The 25035-nt window shown below is 40.5% G+C and overlaps 1 protein-coding gene across 1 annotated transcript in view; it reads right to left on the bottom strand.

Annotated features, from left to right (window-relative positions):
• Nucleotides 1–460: 460 nt before the first annotated feature.
• Nucleotides 461–25035, bottom strand: part of LOC148013854 (uncharacterized) — a 47024-nt gene continuing 22449 nt past the window's right edge. The window contains exons 3-4 of the mRNA XM_087666986.1: nt 1854–2057; nt 461–1737 (exon numbers count right to left, since the gene is read on the bottom strand). Coding sequence (XP_087523112.1) covers nt 1537–1737; nt 1854–2057 — 405 coding nt within the window. The 3' untranslated portion in view covers nt 461–1536. The remainder of the gene's footprint in view (nt 1738–1853; nt 2058–25035) is intronic.

Raw genomic sequence — 25035 nt, 5'->3', positions numbered from 1 at the left:
ATAGTTACATCATACATGAAACAACTTGAAAGAGTGCTCTTGGTTGCATTTGCTGCATATAAAAAGCCTACTAATGTTTTTCGTTTAGGTGAATTTTCACTTTTTAGGCTAAAAATATGCCCAAACAAATCAAATATAAAGTAGGGTCATTTTTTAGTCCCCCAAAATCATCATGGTCGCCTAAAATGGCTATTTTTATAGATAAAAAGTATGGTATCCATAAACATCCATACAAAACCAAAAATATATAGTAACATGTGATAAGATACCTCTCAAGTTAAGGACCTTGTCACCAAATCACGATCACTTTCTTGGGAGAACATTGAAAAACAAATTACCCGTGACATATATCTAGTGTAGTTTTGCATATAAAAGAGTACTTCTTTCACTTCTTAGTAAAGAGCACTAAAAGCGTAGCTTTTAAAGTTGTCGATAGTCAAGAATACAAAAAATAGAAAAGAGTACTAAGAACATAGCTTTTAAAGCGTGTGATGGTACAGGATACTCTCAGTGCCTAAACTCTAGAAAAATCCTCTCTTGTATCACCCACACGAGTGTACATGTACATCCACATGTACCTCTACATGTATGGACATGTACAGAAGCGACCAAGCAGCTAGAACCTGTGATCTCTCCTCAGAACTCTGAATCCCGGTTCTCTGACCCTTGATGAATGTTAACCAAAACTGGAAATTCCAAATTGAGAAACAAATTTTCAGATGAGGATGACCAAACCCCTTGGGAGCACAGAGGCTAGACTGAGAGCCAGTCTCAAACAACAAAAAGGTTTTTAGACAAGGATGATTATCAAAGCCTTGGGACCATACACACTGGACTGCAGGCCATTCTGGTAGACTTTGGATCCCACGCTGTATGGCACAGATGCTTGAATCTTCCAAGGTGAAAAGGTCTTGATTGCATGCATCTCCAGAAATCTTTTCATTCACTCTGCAGAAACTACTTCCCTGTTTCATGCTCTAAACTTAAGTCAAACTGTTTCACCACGGTAACCCCAAAGCTCCTTGATAAGATTAAAAAGCTGAACCCTGGTCCCTACACAGAAGAACCAACAACTCATGCAGACTTTGCTCGGAGAATTTTAGCTCAATGGGGAGCATTTATGGTATTGAGTCATCGTACCCAGCAGATTTGTGGTGTCTGATCTGGCCACATCCAGCTATGGACTACAGATCTGAATATTTATCTCTGTGCTAACCCAAACAACAACATCTCCAAGCACAATAGCAAATTCTGTCTACCCGCCCTTGATTTTTCCAGTGCCAAAGGTATGAGTACTCACCTCAAGAACAGATCATAGAGTACACAGACCAAGCAGCAGTGTCTACTCCAGGCTTTACAGATTGAGAAGTTTACATGTCGAATAAATTGACTATTCAATCCTTCTGAAGTGCTCATGAACATGAGGTTCAACAGCAACAAGATTTATAAGAGTGATCCCTGGAGCTGTCAGGAATAACTGCTTTCAATCATGTTACATATTGCCTTGAAAAACATTGCCCATTCTTTGTCTCTGCATCACAACCCAAAACCTTGGGAGAGAATGCTGTCAACATCTATGGTGCGCTCTCTTTCAAGCTTCTCCCAGTAAGCACGTGTTCCTATTTCCAGAATTTTGCCTTCCACTTCTTCAACTGTCTGCTCAATGGTAGCCTGAATCTGACCCTTCTTCAAAATAGTCACCTTATAACCTTCCTGCCTTGCAATTTTAAAAAGTTCCTGCCAATGCAATTCATAATTCTTGCAGTGAATTTTCAGATTAGCACATGAAAAAAGAGCTAATGCAAAAGTGGCAGAACCCATAAGAAGAAATCAACAATTTCCAAATCATTAACCTTGGGACAAAATGGGAGAACTTGAGCATGATGAATTTTCTGTGACTTGTTTTCCAATAAATGACAGAACTGCACTGCATCTTTCCGGTCTTCAAAAGCAATAATATGGTTAGCTCCCTGCTTGATTTTGCCTTCAAGGTCAATGGTCATATCTAAACTGTAAAGGCCACCCCCATCTCGAGTCTTGGAAGTTGCCAGGACACACTGCACAAAGCACATCTTTAAATTCCTTAAAAACCTCCCCATGCAAGGAGTCAAGATACTGCCTCTTGGGTGATGCTACAGCAAACACCTTGGCATAGACAAATCTTAAAAGCATTGCAGGATATGTTAAACCATGCTGCATGATAGATCCAAAACACACAAGTTGCTGCTCAGAAAGACTGTCCAGGAGACAATATACACCTAGAAAATAATCTTTTAAACATGACAAACAGCAAGTTTTACATGCATTTCAGAATACATTAAACCATGTTCTATAAAGAAGTCAAACAAATTAACATTGTACAGATTCAATATATGAAATAAGCAAAGCAAGAGGAACTTCAACAGATGATGCATTTTCTTGAATCCAGTGCTCACAAAACTCCAAAGAAGTAAAGAGAATCTTTCAATTCAGAAAACAGCAACAGGGTGACAGCCCTTCCTTTGAGACTTTTGGTCTTTCTCAAGTGTCCACTACAGCTCCAGCAAATATCAAGAGAAATTTCAATACAGAAAAAAGCGACAGGGTGACAGTCCTTCCTTTGAAATGTTGGGGTTGTCATCTGTTTGCTCTAGTTCCAGCGAGTATTGACTCCTAACATCACAATAGAGCTGGAGCTTGGGTTTTGTCAAGTGTTTGCTCTAGCTCACTTTGTTGGCCAATGTATACATGCCCCTCAGCTTGGGATGAACTTATTGTCTATTCAACAACTTTACCGATTGGGGTGAGCAATCTTTTTTACAATGACCATACACCAACCACAATCAAGGTCATAGACTTTCTACTTGGTTTAGTGATTACTCATGGCAAGAGACAGCCTAGTGGCCTCTACGAGATGACTCGGCTTCTTTACTAGCCGACCGCCTCAAACTTGGAGTTTCACCTCTACTAGGCTTTAGCCACCACACGGGAGCTTACAAATAATGAGCATCTTTGGTACTATTGCTTAGGATACCTTGGATATAGCTCACTCTATTAGCTCTCACACTGTCAGATGGTTGAGGGCCTTCCTGCCTTTAACTGTATAGGAATGTCTGTCCAACTTGTCAACTCGGGAAGCAGCATCGTAGTCCATTCCCTCAACAGACTATACATAGAGCTGAGACACCTCTTAGACTGATCCATGTTGATCTTTGTGGGTTGATATCCACTACCACCCTTAATGGCATGTACTTTTCTTTGATAGTGGATGGGTTAGGAGCGGGTAGCAACCCTAGCTTAGATGGCACTATCTATGATGTGGAAGGAGTAGGGATCGGCTCAAGGATGGTGTAGTACTATGTACAATATCCCTCTCATAAAAAATGACATCTCTTTGGACAATCACCTTGTTAGTCCGAGGATCAATAGGCTTTTGCCTCAAAAAAGTAGCCTACAAAAATCATGAGATCAGCTTGCGATTAATGACTAAAAGATTACTTAGCCCTTAATAAAAAATGAGATACAATTGAGGGACCGTCGGTTACTCATTTGGAAAAGTTATCTTGGCTATTGGGGTTCCTCTTCTCTCATTTTGAGTAGCTAAGTTTGAAGATAGCCATTATTCTCTTCTTTGCTGCAAAAATTGTAAGTCTTAGCCATGGAATATTAGCGGACAACATGGATGAAGTGTGGATAGCATCCAATCTTCTCCTCTTGGCATAGAGATTTCATTGGGCAACCTTGTAACTCCACATATAGCAAGTATTATGTCCCTAAACATTTGGATGGCACTTGTAGTATTGGTCACAATGGTTGTAAAGTAACTTGATGCAAATGCACTAGGGAAACTTTGGGGTTAGGTCTTACAAGTCCTATTTACAGGACACAATGTCCTATTTTGCACATTCATTGTGTGATGAGCAAAAAAATATATTTGCACCTAAAAAATAATATTATAGCTAAGAAAACAATCGATTTGTAAAGTTTTTTTGCAAGGCCCCTTTCCCTCACCCTCCCAATGGATTGCAATACTTCCAAGATTGCACAAAGGGATTACCTTAAGGTGCCTGTACACTTGTATATACATAAGAAAATGCCCAACTACTTTCATAACAACCATTCGTAGAAGTGTGGATTGTATTCCATGGTAGCGTACTGATCCATATGGGTAATGTAGGTCAAGACATCGATGAGGAGATCACCTAAACCTATTCACCTAGCAATGTGAAGCTCTTTTTTGCTAAGGATCTAGTCCATATATGAATCCATCATCACATGATCTTCTAATGAGCAGTTATTATAGGTCAAGGCAAATATTTGAAACGAAGTGGGAGTGACATAAGTAGGATCGTATTCTAACATCTTTTCTTGCAACATTGCTTGGTGTTAGTCATAATTGGGCATCCCACTCTTTCCCATTGTGCACGTAATGTAAATCATTGCTACAAGAATGAAGCCTCTGATTATGCAAGACGATCAAGGCTAGCAAGATCCAAGGGATATCCCAATACAAACTACGTTTGAAGAAGATGATCATGCGTCCTTTCAAGGCTTACTTGAGTGAGATCTTAGTTGTAATGAGCTCATCACGATCAAGGAGGCCTTAGTGATGATAAATTCAAATTCCTCCCATGAGCAGGGTAGAGACTTCACATTGTTGGCAGTGTTCTCATCAAGAAGACCTAGGTCAAGTCATTCATAGCTGCACGCGAACAAAGTGAAGGTGTTATCCAACCGTCAAATACATATGACTATGTCGTGATCAATATTTGCGGCCATATAAACAGCTAGTTCCATGAGGCATTGCCTCTTGTAAGAGGGTCATAGGCTTAGGAGTGGACTCGGCTTCAATGAACTAGTTTAATTCAAAGGTATAGATGTTTGATCCTTGCTCGTTGTTGGTACCGAGATGAGGTCATCGTTAAAGTTAGATGGGTTTCTTGTATTTACTAGTTGGTGTTAGGCTTGAGGATTAGTGTACAATACAATGCTAGCAATTGTTCACTTTGCCTCACAGTCAGGGGCAGCTAGTGTGATAAGGAGATAGTTTGCATTTGAGATCTCAGTAGTCTGTGACTCATTGCAGGATATTTGAGAACGTTCGAAGCCTAAGCTTGTAACAAACATTTTGTATATTAATTGTTACTAAGACATATTGGCTCAAGATTCCAAATTAATTTGATGCTCGTGTACTTTGAATGGCGATTTATATTATTTAAATGTTTCAAAGTAAGAATTAAATGTTCATCTTTCTATTTAAGGGTGGCCAATGGTTAGAGCGCCCTATAATTACACTGGGGTCGTCATTGATGAGATGCCCAAGAGAAATTAAAAGTTTAGTCGAGCGGTCAGATTAACCAAAAAGCTCAGATGACTAAGACTTTTATACTCAAATAGTCACATTGACTAGAAGCCCATATAATGAGTAGTTTCAGAAAGTGAAATGCTCATAATCAAAGAAACAAACCATGAACCAATAAACCTATATAATAAAGCTCTCCAGAAGCTAAATTTGGTAACTCCTAAAATTTAGGAGGTTACTATTTTTGGAAGTTACTCAAATGGAAATTTTGTTCGTATCAAATGCTTCTTGTCTTCAGCACTTATCTCAAATTCTTAACCATTTGAGAGATTTTTAGAGTAAAAGGTTTGGAAGCTTCTTTCTCTAAAAAAGTGACATGTGACATCTACAAGAGGACATGTGTCATTTTTAAGACAAGTGTCCCTACACTTAGTCATTTTCAACAAATACTTGTCATTTGTAACTCTACTTTTCACTTTTTAGCATCCAAGCTACACCTATATTGGAGATCTCTTTCTTCATTTGGAATAAGCTCTCGTGCTGAAATTTCAACCACATGCTTTGTATTCTCCTTTCTCTCTCTCATCCAAGCAGCACTTAATGGGTTTCACTCACGCCTATGCTCATAGAGGAGTGTCAATGATCAATAGGACACTGGGGCACTTTTTACTCTCATACCCCTCAGACTTATTGTCTTCTTTCGTATGTGCTTATGTCACACACTTACGAACACTTATCGTGTTCGGGTGTGAACACCCCTTACAACCCTAAGGTTTAAGGATTATACTTTGTACATTCAGGTTACACTCTTTCGGCCTATTGCATTGGGTGTCGTGCTTTACTCTACACACTATCTATTGCACTCTTAGATGAGCTTCGATCCTCTCTCTCTCTCTCTCTCTCTCTCTCTCTCTCTCTCTCTCTCTCACATTTGGTATCATAGCAGAGTACAGCTCAGTCTTCTCTCTGTTTTCAGCTCAGACTTCTCTCTATGCTCTCTGGCCTAAACCTGGTTAGGTGCTCGTTAGCAATACCAGCTGACAGGTGCATCAGACGTTGTCACTCCAGCAAGAGACGCCCTGCCCCTGTGCCCTGCACAACACCGCCCATCACTGGTTTGGTCAGCTCTACCAATTGAGATGCCTTGCAGCCGCCCTACAGCTTGTGCGTGAGCCACCATGCCCTAGGTGTGCCGCCTGCGCCTCTTCTTGTTGCTCTGCCCCTGACCAGGGATCTGGGCCACACCACCTCTAGTCACGCCCGCCCCTGACAAACGCCAAGCCCGCTTGTGCCAACTGCCCGCCAGCTCGCCCGGAAGCACCGCTAGTCAACAAGGGAGCCCGCCTGACTCTCTAACTCGCTAGTCTGTTGCTGCGTCGCTCCAATCCCTAGCGCCCTGCGTGTTGAGAAACCCTTCACCCACAATTTGCGCTTCTGCATTTCTGTGTTTTGCGTTTAGGGTTTACAGCCCCAAAAAGGGGCCGCCATCTTAGACTGACTATGCCTATTTAGAGACCACTCTCTCATTCATTCCTCACGGCTTATTCATTCAGTCCGTCACCTCTTCTCTCCAACCTCTCCACTACCCTCACACCCCTTCAAGAGGACATTGCAGTTCGTGGTTCGTGGTTGTCTTCATCATCTTCCTTGTGCTGCGGCACCCTTGTTCCCTTATATCACATTCACTCCATGATTCAGATCTTTATAATTCCATTCATCCAAGTTTCTTCTCTCTTCTCTTCTCTTCTCTTCTCAGTGTTTGCTGAGTTCACTCTGTGTTCTTCCCCGTAAACCCTACTGTCTCACTGGTACGTCATCTTTCAACATGGTATCAAAGCTGGATCTGCTCAAACAGTGCCAAAGATCCTCCACTCCACTGAAGGCAAAGACCGGTGGCGGGTTCAACATCCACTTCTCTTCTTCTTCTGCTACATCAACATCTCGTTTTTGCAGGTTTCAAGTGTTTTCAGCTTGCTGCCCACGCCCCTTTCGTGGAGGACATCACAGTCTCAACTCTCCCTTGCTGTCATCTACAGTCTGGCACTTGTTTCCAACCTTTCACCCACAGTTTACAGCTGTTTACAGCAAAGCGATTGTTGCTGATCACTCTCCATTCAGAAAATAATCTCGTTTTTGCAAATTTCAAGTATTTCAACTTACTGTCCACACCCTGGACACGGAGAACATCACGGTCTTAGCTGGCCATTGCTGTCTATAATAGTTTGGCGCCTATTTCCAGCCTACCACACACTGTTCAGAGCTGATTTCAGTATACTGACTGCTGCTACTAGTTTTTCTTGCGTTTTTAGTATTTCTCTCTCCTCGTCAAAGAAGACAAAGACCGATGGTGGATTCAGCATCAACATTTGATTTCTCTATCATTTCCATTGCGCATTGGGAGATATCCTTTTTCTCCCTCCCACTTCCCTTCTCCAATTTGCCACACCGGTACCATGACGTCTCCACCAACAAATTGTCCTTCTACTGGGTGCTACTACTACAGCACAAACGGTCATCCCACTGAAGATTGTTGACATCGACCTTTGCTCCCCACCTCTCCGGAGTATATGCGTCTTCCACCAAGCACTCCTTGTGCCACCTCTCCTTTCTAGGCCGCAGAGATTGTTCTACATCGGCCATCAAAGTATTATGCTTGAGGCAATAAGCCACACCCGACGCGCACTAAGTCCTTTCGAGCACACGAAGGCTCTAAGACCTTCCAAGGCACTAAGCCCTCCTAGAGACCACCCCACTGCGTGGAGGTTTCCCCCACCCACTTCTGGGTACAGTGGCTTCCACGGCCCACATCTCCTCCACAGTCCACTCTCCTAGGAGCCTACGACTATTCCCCACCCTTGGCTCATCCCGAGCCTCCTTCCCCACCCTCTTCCACTCTCGTTCGAGACGCCCCTTTTGGGTGCTTTCCGACTTCTTCTTCCGAGCCTGAGATACCTTATTCAACATGACCGGCGGCACTTCCTTCGTCATCAAATGCTTCGCAATCCGTAAGCCATGAGCGGTTGGATTCCCTTTCTCTCTCAAACTGGGATTCAAAGCGGTATTTTCTTACTTCGCTCTCAGAGGGGGCTTCCAGTTCTTCTTTGGCTTAAGAGGGGGATCCTACTTCTCCTTCCGATTCAAAGAGGGACCCTACGTGCCATGAAGTTCTTCACACACCACCACCTTTCACTTTTGAGGAGTGGCTCTCCTAACAACCATTTTCTCTACTCATACCCAACATCTAGAGGATCTACCTAGTTTGGGACCCTTGGGTCTTCAGTAGCGACTTGGTAACTAGGCCTTCGTATTCCTTCCAGCATGGAGTCACGGAGCCCTTCACCCGCAGTTTGCGTTTTTGTGTTTCTGCATTTTGCATTTAGGATTTGCAGCCCCAAAAAGAGGGTGCCATCCTAGACTGACTGTGTCTATTTATAGGCCACTCTCTCATTCATTCCTCACGGCTGATTCATTCAGTCCGTCACCTCTTCTCTCCAGCATCTCCACTACCCTCATATCCCTTCAAGAGGACATTGCAGTTCATGGTTCGTGGCTGTCTTCATTATCTTCCTTGTGCTACGGTACCCTTATTCCCTTGTATCACATTCACTCCATGATTCAGATCTTCATCATTCCATTCATCAAAGTTTCTTCTCTCTTCTCTTCTCTTCTCAGTGTCTGCTGAGTTCACTTTGTGTTTCTCTCCGCAAACCCTACTGTCTCACTGGTACATCATCTTTTGACATTGCATCGCCTGCCACTGAGTCCGCCCCCGTCAATACTTTGTCCACCGCCCATACCTTGTGCCACGCCCGCCTGAAGTGCTGCTTGCACCACCACACCCTGTGGTCTGTACTGTACCTAGTCGACTAGTTTCAGAGGTCTTTTTTTTTTTTTTTATACACCAGATTCGCCTCTGGAAAGAAGAGCTTCTGCCCGGCAGGCACAGAACTCTCAGTACGTGCCTGGGACACGATTGATGCAAATTTCTTGGCAAATTCATCAGAAATTTTAGGGCTTTTGTATTTTGGAAACACATTGGTACATGTACAACAGTCTTAGTGAGAAATAGCCTGGTTTGAACAATTTTGGGGCAAGACATTTTGGGGCTTTTGCTCATACAGTGTTGCTGAACAATGAACGCACCTTGGACTGTGTGCATTCCAGACAATTTAGAGAGAGTAAACATCAATGTACTAATTGCAACAAGCTATTTGTTGTAATTTCTGAAAATTTTGGAGATTTCCACGTTATTTCAATTTGGACATTGCTCTTTTCCCTTCTCTTGGTATTGATTATCATGGCAAATCAGGGAGAAGATGTATTTACCTTTGTATCCATGGAGGACAGATTGGATGGTAACAATTATTCACTTTGGTCCTTCATAATGAAGAATGTACTTGTTGCGAAAAATCTTTGGGACTATGTCAATGGCGAAGAAGAGCCCCTGCCACTCCTCCTCCGGGAGGATGTGGACAACGAGCACCTAAGCCTATTCAGCTTGCTCCACTTCCCTAAAGATCAGCAGCTCAAAAAGCATGGGACACACGAGATACATAGGCTTTGTCGCTGATTGCATTGGCAGTTCAGCGATCCCTCATCCCCCACATTCATTCGATAGCTTCTTCACGAGAAGCTTGGCTAACTTTGGAGCAGATAATTACTGGTAAGAATGAGACCCGTATCTCTTTCTTAAAGAAAGAGCTTGAGACATTGAAGATGGATGAGGGTGATTCTATGCAGGATCACTTGAATGAAATTCAGGACTTGCGTGAGCAACTTATGAATGTCGATGAGTACTATTTAGATGCACAACTGATATCTCCTACATTGAACTCACTACCTCCTTCGTACTTGGCTTTTCATACGGCCCTGAACCTCACCATGAGGATTGCCCCACAGCCTATTACTTTTCTTCAATTAGTCAGTTTGCTTCTAGAGGAGGAGCAAACAAGAAGAAATAGTGGTATGGATGTCATAGCCTTTGAGCAGGCTTTTATAGCAAGACAGAAGGGCAAAGGCAACCAAGTAAAGAATGCTCCGCAGAGCTTTGGGACTTTAGGCACCTCACAGGGAAGTAAAAAACAAGGAGGCACGCAAAACAAGAAGGAAAAATGCCATTATTGCAAGAAGCCAGACCACTACATCACTGAGAGTAGAAAGCACATCGCCAAGGAAAAGAAAAAAGAGTCAAGAATGTTAGTTTCTAATGCTCATTCCACTGCAACTAAGTCAATGTTCTTTGTTGCAGACAGGGATTATTGCTTTTACACATGCAGTTATGACACTTCTTGGGTTGATCGAGCATTTAGCTCTATTGAGGATGCAAGCACTTGGTTTTTTGACAGTGGTGCTTCTAGACACATCACATCTCGCAAAGATTTACTTGCTTCTGTTGGTGCAACTCCAGTTGGCAAGTCTATACAGTGTGCCAACAATGCATCATACCCTGCTAAAGGTATTGGGGAGATTGTGCTCACAGCCATTGATGGCTCTATTCTCCGTTTACAAGATGCTTTGTTTGTGCCAGGTATAAAGAAGAATTTGCTCTCTATTTCTTCTTTGGCACGTTGTGGATTGCAAGTCACCTTTGATGATAACAGATGCATGGTGAGAGACAAGGAACACATGACTTTGGTCTTGACTGGCACTTTATGTCATGGGTTATATGAGTTGGATACTCTTTCAGTTGATCAATCAACATACTTGGCATCCACTCTTACTCTTGGTATGATACATGCAGAGTTGTGGCATGCTCGGATGGGCCATGTGAACTATGGTATCTTGATGCTCTTATAGCATACACAGATGCTAGATGGTGTTGGGAATAAAGGTCCTCGTGCCTTTAAATGTGCTCGGGTGTGAACACACCCTTAGCACTTGTACTTACATATATATATCTATCTAAAAACCTAAAGATGCTTTTGCAGTTTCGGCAAGATCTGTGCAGCATTTGGTCATTTTATGTACATGTAGGTTCAATTCCACGCAATTTGGATATCAACACTTGGTAAAATTTAGGGGTTTTGCTGAAATTGCTCTATTTTGGCAAAATTGGCCTGTTCTTAGCATGACAGAGAAAATGCAGATGTGTGGTTGATGCTTTGAGCACAAAATTTTAGGGCTTTTAATCATTCGTATCAAATTTTATGCCCATGGGTATATGTACAACAAAAATTGCAGCTAAAATTTGGGATTTCTCATGTAACGTGATGCATATGCCCTTGGAACAGCTGTAATCAGTTATAGAATGCTGTAGCACATGGTTCGGTGCCTCTAAAAATTTCATTACAGGTCTGAAACTTGTGCTTCTACGTGGTCATTTATTGCTGGTTGGTATTTGTTTGTACCTTGGTCACTTGGGTGACAATTTTGGGCCTGCATTTGCTGTTTTTTCGTCACATTTGGGCTGAAAATCGTGGCTGGCAGCAGTGACAACAGTAATCTTATGCACATAAAGAAACTTGAAGAAGCACATAACTTTGCAATTTGGCGAAAACAGTGCTACAATATCCTGTTGCAAAAGAAGCAGGCAAAGCCGATTAAGACACAAGGGGCAAAGCCCGCAGATATGGAACAAGACGATTGGGATGAGTTAAATGAGCTTGCACACTAAACCATCGAGCTATCGATTTCTGATGCCTTGTTGTTCAACATTGAAGGTTTGGATTCTGCATATGCTATTTGGACTAGACTGGAAGAACTGTATGCACAGAAGAGTGCTGCAAGTAAAGTGTATTGGCTGAAAAAGCTTATGGATTTGCGTATGAAGGAGAGTATAGCAATGTCTACTCACTTGAGTGAGTTTAACTCTATTTTCAGCCAGCCGGTTACCTTGAAGTTCTTGATTGATGAAGAATTTAAGGCTACGTTCTTGCTTTGCACTCTTCCAGAGAGTTGGGATACATTTAGGACTGCTATGAGCAATTCCAATGTGATTCTTTTGTATGCTGACGTAGAGAGTGCTCTACTCATGGAAGAAATGAATCGGCAAAACAATGTATCCAATAAGTCTTCTAATGCTTTGCATACTAGGGGCAGATCACAACAGAAAGCCCATCTTGGGAACAACAATGTATGTGACATTGCAGGTATTGGCAGTGTGCAATTGCAGTTTCAGTATGGCTCTGTCTTTACACTTCAGCATGTACGGCATGTACCTCAGCTCAAGAAGAGCTTGATTAGCACAGGGCAGCTAGATGATGATGGTTTTCATACCACCTTTGGTGATGGAAAATGGAAGATCTGTAAGGGATCTAGAGTGATTGTCAGAGGTTGCAAAAGTGATACTTTGTATCCACTTCATGTATCTAATGTGCGTGACCATGTTGTTGTAGTGACCGAGCAGCCAAGCGTTTCTTTGTGGAATGGCCGGTTGGGACACATGAGTCAAATAGGAATGGAAGTGCTTTCTCATTTGGATTACTTGCCTTGTCTTCGTAATGCTGATTTTGAGCATTGTGATCATTGTATTTATGGTAAACATGCACAGGCGTCTCATAAAAAGTCTCTTTCTTTGAAATCTTCTCCTCTAGAGTTAGTACATTCGGATGTATGTCAAATGCCACGATTATCTTTAGGAGAAAAGAAATATTTTGTCACTTTTGTCCATGATGCTGTACGAAAGGTATGGGTTTATCCTATTCGTAGCAAGGATGAAGTACTTGACAAATTTAAAAAATTCTTGGCATTGGCTAAAAATCAAACAGATAAGACACTTAAGTGTCTTATCTCTGATAATGGTGGGGAATATGTATCCAAGGCCTTTAAAGCATTGTGACAACAAAGGGATAAAGAGGGAGCTCACAACCCCTCATAATCCACCCCAAAATGAAGTTCCAAAGCGTATGAATCGGACCATACAGGATAAGGTTCATATGATGCTGTCTCATGCTACATCACCCCGTGGTTTTTAGGAAGAGGCTGTTATGACAGTCGTACACTTAATTAATCGGTCACCAAACAGGTCTTTGGGAGGGGAGTTCCCCAAGAAGTGTGGTCGGGCAAGCCACCTTTACATGCTCACCTGAAAGTGTTTGGCTGCGAGGCTTTTGTGCACATTCGTAAAGAAAAACGCAGCAAACTTGAGCCCAAGTCCTGTAAATTAAAATTGCATTTTTCCATGGGGAACTTCATGAGGAGTTTATGTACAACAGTCCATAGGTTTTGCAGTTGAGGGATCCGAACACTTGGTTTGCAAGTTGAAAAAGGCTTTATATGGTTTGAAACAAGCTCCTAATGCTTGGTATGCAAAGATTGATGTCTTTTTACTCAGCCAAGGGTTTATAAACACCTCATTTGAGTCTACCCTTTACATATGTAAAGAGGGGGGATCCATGCTAATCATTTGTCTATATGTTATTGATCTTTTGCTTACACGAACACATGCTGATCAAATTTCAGTATTCAAACAAAATTTGCAACAAACTTTTGAAATGTCAGACTTAAGGTCTTTGCATTATTACTTGGACATTTAGTTCATACATAATACTAGAGGTATTGGTTTATCACAGTCAAGATACATTGGTAAACTTCTTGAGAAGTTTGGCTTACAAGATTGCAAGCTAGTCTCTACACCAATGGAACCTAGACGTAAGCTGTCGTTACATGATGAAAGTGATTTGTTTGATATACATACATATGCTCCAGCAGTTGGATGCCTTATTTATCTATGCAACATTAGGCTAGACATACAGTTTGCAGTTTCAGCCCTGAGCAGATATATGTATCAGCCACACATGTCACATCGGCGAGCTCTTAAGCGTATCTTTTATTACTTGCAGGGTACTAGATCTCTTGGATTGCTTTATGCCAAGGGGGGACCACTACAGTTACATATTTACAGTGATTCTAACTTGGCTAGTGATTATGATTCACGTCACTCCACTAGTGGCAATTCTTTCTTTCTTAACTCATCTTGCATATCTTGGCTTAGCAAGAAACAATCCACTATTGTCACATCGTCATGTGAAGCTGAATACAAGGCAGCTTTTACTACCACAGTTGAATGCGTATGGATTAGACGCTTGCTAGCTGATCTGGATGTATCTATTACAGAGCCTACTCCTTTATTCACTGACAGTCAGAGTGTCATTGTAGTGGCATGGAACCCAGTGTTTCATGCACGCACGAAACAAATTGAGATACATTATCACTTTGTCAGAGAGAGGCTACATGTAGGTGATATCAACCTTGTCTATTGTCCTACCACCAGTAATATGGCAGACATTTTTACCAATGCTCTTCCTCGTGACAAATTTAAAGCATTTCGCAATGCTTTAAATTTGATCTCCTTTGGTAGCGGATGATCCTTGTACTTTTGATCACTCTTCACTCCAAGGGGATTTGTCGAGTTTCACTCACGCCTACGCTCACAGAGGAGTGTCGATGATCAATAGGACATAGGGGCACTTTTTACTCTCAGTACAAGAGGTTTTTTTTCCCACACTTCGTCTTCTTTCATATGTGTCTATGTCACACACTTACGTGCACTTATCGTGTTCGGGTGTAAACACCCCCTACAACCCTAAGGTTTAAGGATTGTACTTTATACTTTCAGGTTACACTCTTTCAGTCTATTGCATTGGGTGTCATGCTTCACTCTACACATTGTCTACTGCACTCTCAACCGAGCTTTGATCCTGTGTGTGTGTGTGTGTGTGTGTGTGTGTGTGTGTGTGTGTCTCACAGCACTTTCTACTTAGCTTGATCTAATCCAAGTACCAAAGAAGAAAAACAACTTGCTACCTAAGTTTGCAAAAATTTGAATCTCAATACCCTAATTTTGAGAACTGCAGCAAATTAGCCTTTTATATATGGTTTAGGCACTTGGTGCCCGTGGTTTTGTTTCAATAAATTCTTGTAAAAGAAGAGGGGTTGGTTTCCCTCTCAATATGGTATTGACTCTCTCTCTCTCTCTCTCTCTCTCTCTCTCTCTCTCTCTCTCTCTCTCTCTCTCTCATGGTGATAATTGATCAAGTTGGTTAAGTTCAAAGTATTGTCATTCTCGCGTTCTTTCCCACACTTACATTGGTATCAGAGCAAGGACTTCTTCTTTGCAAGAATTTTTCTAGGTGACAAGATCCTGTCACAATTGGAAGTGTGAACTATCTTTTCTCTAACCCACCACGTGGGTCCACCATAACCTATGACCACTCATCAGTGGCCAGCTCCAATGCACTTTTCTTTATATCTAATTAGTGCAAAGGAAATAAATTTAATAAATCATTATATAGACAAATTAATGAAAAAGGATAAAATTCTGTTTCTATAGAGTTGTGACAGCTAAGAAGAAGACGCGGGTTCGATTCCCGCTATCCGCCTCCTTCTAAGCAGAGAGGAGGAGAGTGGGTATACCTATCCTCGATTTTCAAATCAAAATGATTGATAGATCTTTTTCATAACTCGAAAAAATGATTTTGAAACAAAAAGAATAGAAAGTTGAATCCCCATAGGATTTCACCTGAATCGCCTTGTCTATCCTTCCAAAAAAGAATTTGATCCCAAAAGTTGAGACAGGAGGAGTACGCCATGCTAATGTTCCTTGGTAATAGAATTGGATTATACCCATCTTAGGGTCAGGCGCTGATGGGCACATCTAAATGGTAGAATAGTCACAGTATTTATTCTGATAAGAGACTCAGAATGGAAAAAAAAAACTCTTTTGAAAAAATAATTAATTATGAAAATTTATTTCATACACGTTTCTGGAAACAAAGAAAATCACAACTCTATAGAAACAGAATTTGTATCCTTTTTCATTAATTTGTCTATATAATGATTTATTAAATTTATTTCCTTTGCACTAATTAGATATAAAGAAAAGTGCATTGGAGCTGGCCACTGATGAGTGGTCACACGTTATGGTGGACCCACGCGGTGGGTTAGAGAAAAGATAGTTCACACTTCCACCTATATGGCCCGATTGGGCGCCTGTGACTAGAACTCACGCATATCAGGGCTAGACTCGCACACAGAAAGGATTGATGCCTTGAAGTGTGGGCTAGATCCACCAGAACAGACAGTTACAATCCACCAGAACAAGATGTCAAGATTAGAAATACCTTGGCATAGAGTAATAGACCCAACCATTGATAGATTCCCTTTTAAGAATAAAAATGTATTTTTTGATGTGGAAGTGAAAGGAAACTCTATTTCCATCTTATCCCATGTACAATCTATAAAGCAATGAAAAAGTATATTTCCTTGTACTTGACTTTTGTCAAAGATTCTAACAAAGAGTCTAGAATTAAAGAGTCCATCACAAATATGAATGAGGATTGAATCAGTTTCTTAAAGAAGTATGAAGACTATTTTACAAACACTTTACCTGACGAGTTACCATCAGAGAGGCTAGAAGATTATCACATTGATCTCATTTCTAGAAGCTCACCTCCAAATAGGCCACCCTATTGAGTAAGTCCAACACAATAAGAGAAGGTTATGAAGCAAGTGAATGAGCTCTTGGAGAAAGATCTAATAAGACCCAATTCCTCACATTTCTTCTCTCCAATCCCCTTAGTGCAAAAATATAGATCTTGGCGCGTGTGTGTGGACTATAGGGCCCTCAACAAAATTACAATTCAGAAAATGTTTCCCATTTCAATATTTGATCATATCTTATATAGATTGGATGGGTCCAAAGTATTCAGTCGAATTGACTTAAAGACTGGCTACCATTAGATAAGGATTGCTCCTCAAAATATTCATAAAACGACATTCAGGACAACTTTTGGTTTGTTGAGTTTCTTGTGCTACCATTTGGTCTCACTAATGCTTCTATAACATTTCATACAATGATGGAAATAATCTTTAGAGTGCATCAAAAGTTTACATGTATTTTCTATGTAAATGGGAAAAAGAGTGAATTTTTCCAAGAAGAGATTCACTACTTGGGCCATATTATATCCAAAGATGAGATTTTGGATGGATCCAAAAAGAGTCAAGGCTATTGTAGATGCCAGAATTGACTAGTGTTCATGAAGTTCGAAGTTTCTTAGGATTATGCTCTTATTACAAAAGATCTGTTAAATGGTTTACAGTGGTTGCTCAACCATTGCATGATTTAACCAAGAAAGTGGTGGTATTTTAATGGACCAAACTAGAGAAGGAGGCTTTTGAAGCTTTAAAGTTCTATATCAGCAACGGACCTATTTGATTATACCTAATTTGTCGAAACCTTTCTTTATGAGATGTGATGCTTTAGGAGACTACATTGGTGCAATCTTAAACCAGGAAGAGCATACAATTGCCTATACAACAAAAGGTTACAAAATGTGGAAAAGAATACTACTACCAATGAAAAGGAGTTAATGGCCATCATTCAAGCTTCAAAAGATTGAAGACACTATCTTTTAGGTGGAGAATTTCTCATCATTCTTGGAAAGCAAAACAAGATAGTTGATGCCCTATCAAGAAGACCTCATATTCATGCAGTGTCCATGATTTATCATACAAATTTCACTAGTATGAGCGACGTATATGCTTTTGATTAAGATTTTAAATTTATTTACGAGATTTTACAACTTGGTAAAATGGTAAACTCTTATGTTATCAAAGATGGATTTCTTTTAATGGAAAATAGGTTAGATATTACTAAAGACTTCAGACCTAAAGTAATGGAAAAATGTCATACGGCTCTTTACATGGCTCATCATGGTATTATGGCCACAACCATTATCAATTCCGAGCAAACCTTGGAAAAGCATTGCTATGGATTTTATTTTTGGCTTGCCAAAATCAACAAATGGCAATGATGGCATATGAACTATTATTGACAGGTTTAGCAAACAAGCTTATTTCATTCCAATTAAGAAGACCATCGAGTCTCAATATATGGTTAGAATATTTATTCAACAAATCTTTGAGTATCATGGGTTACCACAATCCATCGTGGGTAATAGAGATTCACAAACCACTAGTCTCTTTAAGTGAGCTCTTTTTGAAATTTAAGTACAAAGCTTACATTTTCTTCTTCTTATCATCCTCAAACAAATTGTCAAAGTGAAATAGTCAATCTCACAATATTGGATATGCTAAAGTACTATTGCCATGGAGCCAACACACAATGGGAAAAGTATTTGCCTTTAGTAGAATATACCTATAGTAACACAGTTCATATTTCTATAGATAAATGACCATTTGAGATCATATACGGAAAACCACTCTTGTTACCTATTCTCAAAACCAAGGAGGAGATATTTTATGCCGATGATTTCATGCGTGATATGAATATAGCTTTCACCCAACTTAGACGAGCTATCCAAAGATCTTTAAAAAAACAAAAGAAAGCAACTGATAAGTATTGAAAGCAAATGAGGCAAAAGTGTGAAGTTTAAACCTTTCAGTGGTGCACAAGATAGGCTGAAAGCACTTGTTTTTATTCGACAGTTTAATGCAGCCTATTCTGGAGGCATCTAAGATACACAAGGCAGCCACGTTTTTTAAGGGAAATGCATTGCAGTGGTGGACTACACTTCTTATTCAAGGGAAGTCACCTACCACTTGGATCCAATTCAAGCAAATGTTTGCTTCAAATTGGTTGATAAGTACCTTTGAAGTAGACATTATGACAGCTTGGAATTAGTTGAATTCCAAAGATTGCAAGAACTTGGATCAGTACAATAAGAAGTTTTGGGATGCATTGTTGCCAGTTACTTCTTATCGCACGATACCCCTCCATGAGTAGATAGAGAAGTATATTTGTGGTTTGCCATAGGGTATTCAAGATTTTTGCATTAAGTCCACTGATCCCAGCATGTCTCAGCTTATAGAAACTACTACTACAGCCGACACATTGGCGTGGAAAGGATGCAGGATTCCACGATGATGATGCCGCGTCACATGTCAAAGAGGCAAAGGTTGAGAAAAAGGGTAAATCTGAAAATAAAGCTGAAAATCAGGGCAGATCTGAAAATAGGGCTGGAAAGAGGAATAGATCGCAAAGAAAGAGTGGGAAAAGTGATACACGACGTAGGGAGCTGATGGTTGCAAATAAATGCTATATTTGTGAGCAAGAAGGGCATATGGCATGCAGCTGTCCTAATAAACAGCAAGCTGAAAAGTATGATAATAAGGGAAAGAAAGGCAAAACCACTGCTGGTTTAGTGCTTGATGTAGTAGCAGATCAACCTAATCAAGATAGTACTGAACTTTGTAGGACATGGGGCAAAATCAGAGATCAGCATGCATTGATTTTTCTTGATCCAGGGACACGGTCAAATTTCATCTCTTGATATGGCAACCCATTTAGGCATTAGAGAGGATGAGATGGGGCCCATGGGTGAGATTGGTATGGCATGCAAGGGATATGCAGAGCTGGTCACTCCTATCATTGGAAAGCTTTGTTTGCACATTCAAAGTTATGTGAACAGTGAAGAGTTTTTTATTGCTCCATTGGAAGGATGTGATGTCTTGCTTGATATGCCTTGGTGTCATCATGTGCATGTAGTGATTGATTCTCATAATAAGATTGTGACCCTCTTCCATAGAGGCAAAGTTCATACTTTGGATGTACAATTGAAAGGGGAATCTATCCCTGTTTTATCTGCTTCTGCTATTTCCAAAGTAATGAAAAATCATCTTTCAGTTTACTTAGTTTTCACTAAGGATAAGCAAAAGAGAGCAACTGATCGTCATAGGCGTGCTTTGCACTTTGCAGAGGGCGATTATGTATTGCTATGATTTGAAAAGGCACGGCTGAAAAAAATGAAGGGCAAAGAGCAATTGTATACAAAGTTGTCTATGAGATACTATGGGCCATTTCAAGTGTTGGAGAGGATCAGTGATACATGTTATAGGCTGAAATTACCTCCACACTGGCCGATACACAATGCCTTTCATGCGAGCTTGCTTAGACCTTTTCATGGAGATGTATCAAAGGATGTATATGCTGAAATTCAGCCAAAGGTTGGAGAGCTCGATGAAATACCGGTACCAGAGCAGATTTTGGCACACAAAGAGAGGAATATCAGGGGTAAGAGTTCCAGAAGGTATTTAGTGAAGTTTCAAAATTATTCACCAATGGATACCAAATGGATGGAGGAGGATGACTTGGTAGACCATCCTTAGTTGTTGTAGCTTTACCTTGATGCTTTCCAGTTAGAACCGACTTTAGTTCGGTCTCAATAAGGTTCAGCAAAGCAGAGATCCAGAGTATTACCTGATGCTTGTGAGGGAGCTAGCACCTCTGCTCCTCAGTAATGGACAGCTCTAGAAGTAGTGGATCTTGAATGTATTCAGCATACATTCACACTATTATAGCTAAACAGTATGTTTGCCAAGGGATCACTATTCAATGTACTAGTCACTATGTTTGGTATGTAAATCAGTATGGTTTTCACTGCAACTCTGAAACTGTACATTTGCATCCATTATGCTCGGTGTGTAATCAATTATGCTTCGTATGGCATTGGTTATGCTTGGTGTAGCATCAGTTAATGATCATCAGGGGCTGATTATCAAATGTTGGTTTTCAAAGTATGATCATTAATATTCAGTGCTATTCAGCTCAGTTTTTGATCAGCTTGAGAACCATTTATGGTCACTTTTTGGATCAGTTTTGCATCATTTTTTGCATTGATTGCTGGTCAGTTTTTGCAATGAGCTTGTGATCACTTTGGGGTCACATTTGCAGCAGTTTGTGATCAGTTCTTAGATCAACAAGTGATCAATTTATGATCAGATTATGCTCAATTTTCAAAGGTTTACATCTAGATCCATGGACAACAACATATATTATGATGCCATTGATGTTTTAGCCATGGTCTATGCTTAGTTATGTTATGCTATGGTTTGGTTTTGCCAGATGCGTTGAGCTCATGAGAAATGGACATGTCACATGATAATCTAGCAATGTTTTTGAGATTCTTTGTGAGTCTTATATTATGTTAGTTGGCTGGTAATTTTCAGCATATGTTGGGCATATGGAATGGTTAAACAACAGTGTGCAATGTTGTATTGACTATGATGCCCTATGGAAATTCCAGTCTAGTACTTTGCTTTTGATGCATTTGGCAGTGCAAGCAAGGACGATTGCAAGGATTTCAAGGGGGAGGGTTGTCATGAGAACATGTATTTTTGAAACCTCACTAAACATGTGGATTAATTTTTAATCACATGATTGAGTAAATGTTGCACATGTGAGGTGCAACTGGGGTTAAAGTAAATTTACGAGCCCGAGACTCGAGGAAATCATAGGATGTCAAAAGTAAAAGTTACTACAAGTTATGCCGCACAAATACTTGGTGGTATCTGGTGCCAGTTGTTAGCCTAGGTCATTCATTTGGCCATAAGTGTCGGTTGGTGACACTAGAGAAGTGGCATTTAATGGTACCTAACACCAATCTAATGGCCAACGAGAGCGCAGAGACACTCAGGAGCAGAAGATGCCTAGCCAATTTAACTATTGGCTAGTCTGATTAATTTTCACGGTACCGAAATAATTATTAGATTAATATTCAGTATTTAAAGACTGAAAATTAATATTTAGTTATAAATAATGCTGAAAAAACCATTTGGAAAGGTTGCCACTTGTCAAAAATGCCCATGTAAGACTGAAAAACGTCTTGAGAGGCTAAAGAGAGGCATTTTTAGTGTATTCAGCTGCCAGAGAGAGGGAGAAGAGGCTACTGGTCTAATTTGCAACCATTGGAGGACCTTTTGAGGTAGCCAAGGGCAAGAGAAGACCAATCAACAGCAGGTGACAGCATCTACAAGATGTTGAGATGGGGCAGCAGTAGTAAATGACTGATTTTCTTCAGTTCTTTGCATCTACAAGCTGTTGTGGCAAGCCAGCAGCTGCATTTGACTAATATTCAATCATTCTTCGTGACAAAACTCTAAATTTTCTCTCTCTACTACTTTCTCTCTCATCTCCCAGCCATTTCACAGCCTTGCTCTGAAGATCTCAGCATTTGGACCCTTGGAGGCTGAGAAATTGCAAATTTCTTTGCAGTAAACCCTAATTTCTGCTGAAAATTAGGGTTTACCAGCAGCCTTGTGAAACGTGCCAAAAATTGGAAGCTCCAAGACTTGGATTCAACAGGGCTGAAGCTGTTTTTAGCCTGGATGGACCAGCAAATAATTGACCTTGGGGCTTTTTCCATCTCCATCAAAGCAAGTGAAGGCCAATTAAGAGCCTGAATCAAGGGGCAAATCAGATTGAAGACTTGCTGGTCACTTTGGACAGTAACAGGAGTTTGGATTGCGAAGGGGATAGGGAGAATCCCATTATGAATCAACTTTTTCTTCAACAAAGCTAAAGAAATACCGAAAGGGGCGTCAATTTTGGGGCCAATCGGGTGTGCATTGTCCAAGATCAATAGATAAATTTGTATTTTCAGATTTGTATTAATTGTATGCTGCTGTAATTAAGTTGTAATCAGGGATTTACCACCCATCCACGGAAGGAAGGCTAGTTTCATATTCTATCTCTCTCTTATCGAAGAAGCACTTTCTACTTAGTTTGATCAAATCCAAGCACTAAAGAAGAAAATCAGCTTGCTGCCCAAGTTTGCAAAAATTTGGGTTTTAAAACCCTAATTTTCAAAATTGTAGCAAGTCAACATTTTATATATGGTTCAGACACTTGGTACCCATGGTTTTGTTTTAATAAATTCTTGTAAACGGAGAGGGGCCGGTTTCCCTCTCAACCTGGTATTGATCTCTCTCTCTCTCTCTCTCTCTCTCTCTCTCTCTCTCTCTCTCTCTCTCTCATTTTCATGGTGATAATTGATCGAATTGGTTAAGTTTAAACTATTGTCATTCTTAAATGTTCTTCCCCGCGCCTACAAGCTTTTCGTAGGATTGACCAGTTATGACTTCTATTCTTTCGTTTTGTAGAGTTGTTGAGGTATAACACTTGGTACTCGTAGTCATGGTGCTTGTTGTCCTAGCTGTGGAAGTCTCATGCTCTTGATTTTAGGCAAGTGGAATATTGTGAAAGCATTCTGTGTAAGTTTTAGCAATCGTATCTATTTCTTGCCAGCATAGTAACCTTGGGCCTTGACGAGAGCCTTAAGAACCTATCTAGTTAGATTGGGGTAACGTTGCATCTTCGCCATTCTTGGTTGTGGATTGATTTTTGCGAGCAATTAGTCTGTAAGTGGCCTTATCCCTTTTTACATGACAATTTCAGAATTTACTTTTGGTGATATAGATTTGTTTTAGGTACAAGCTAATTTATCTGCTATTGTGAGCAGATCTTTGAAAAGAGTATCATTACTCTCCATGAAGGGTAAATTGAGAGATGTTAAAGGTGTCAGTGGCATTACTTTCGTAGTTGAAGCCCTAGAACCCTTACTAAAAGTTGTTATAATCTTGATGTTAGGTAGCTCCAAGCGAATTCATTGCATTTCAAGGTCGACTATACATTTGATTAGTTATTTAAATGGGTATCCCAACAGTACTTCATTGTTAACTCCTTCGGTGTTAGGCAACATGTAGAAGATAGTTGATAGACCTTTAGTCTCAATAATCAACATGATTTAACTTCCTCTAATAATGCGTAAGAAGTTTCTCCCCATGGATTCACCTTTGTAGCTGTCAAAGTTAGTAGAGGTCTGATACTTATCCATTCATTATATATCATAACATCACAATCAACCCCTTCATCGATTAGAGCATTGATTGTGTGGAATATCTTTGTATTCCATGTGACTCTGAAGTAAGCTATGGGTATAGGATCTTCATCTTCAATATGAAGCTCGATGATTCTAACAACCTTTATGATGAGGGGCAGCAGTGCCATCAAGGGTTCTTGCAACAACGGATGTAACGGGGGGTGATATTTCTTGATCTAGCTTCCATTGAAGAAGCCTATGCCTTCATCATCCAATGTTTTAAGCTCAACATTGCTAGTTCTACTGATTGCACGTACTCGGAAAGGGCCTAGGTCTCTAAATTTCATCTTCTATTTATGCCCTTTGATGGATTAATACAACACAAGGTCACCCTTCTCAAAATCCTGTTATTTGACATGTTTGTTGAGCCAAGCCTTTCATTGTGCCTTTTCACAGATAAGAGCATGTGTTGCCAATAATCAAGATCCAAGTAATCATTACATTCCATTAAGTGGTTGATCCAAGCTTCTTGGTCTTCCAGCCTTTCTTGCACAACCACTCGCAGGCTTGGGACAAACAATTTCATCAGCATGATTGCATCAATATCATGGGTCAATTTAAAGGGGATTTGGCCAATCGCAATCTTGTAGGTTGTGCGATATGCCCACAATGCTCCCATAAGTTTATTGTTCCAATCACTTTGAGAAATAGAGATTATTTTTATGAGCACGTTTATTAGGATTTTGTTGGTAGCTTTAGCTTGACCATTTTATAGTAACATGGAACGGGGAACGGGAACGGAGACAGAGACAGGGTCAGGGACGGGGACGGGGGATGGCTAAAAGCAAGGAACGAAGACGGGGGGTGGGACACGGGAGGGAATGGCATACATAAATAGCATTTGAAAATGTATGCATGTGATGTGGTGGATGGATGTGTGGGCATAGTAATAGGGGCTGCCCATTTTGTAGCTTCCTATCCCAATCCCATCCCCATGTTAGAACCCCCTCTCATGGTAACAGAGGATGGCAATTTATTATTATTGTCCCCGTGGGCCCGTCCCTATTCCCATCCCTATCCCCCAAACTAGTCCCATGTTACTGTGTGTGTGGGTGAATGTATGCTACCAAAGAACATACAAAAAAACCCACAAGAAAACCACCCCCTAAAAGACACCCACTCCACCAAAAAAAAAAA

Source organism: Lygodium microphyllum, chromosome 25 (genome assembly GCF_053477565.2).
Source record: "Lygodium microphyllum isolate KBCC chromosome 25, Lygodium_microphyllum_v1.1.10, whole genome shotgun sequence".
Lineage (NCBI taxonomy): Eukaryota > Viridiplantae > Streptophyta > Polypodiopsida > Schizaeales > Lygodiaceae > Lygodium > Lygodium microphyllum.
Note: the sequence above shows the minus strand (reverse complement) of the source record. Positions and strands in the feature narration are given on the sequence as shown.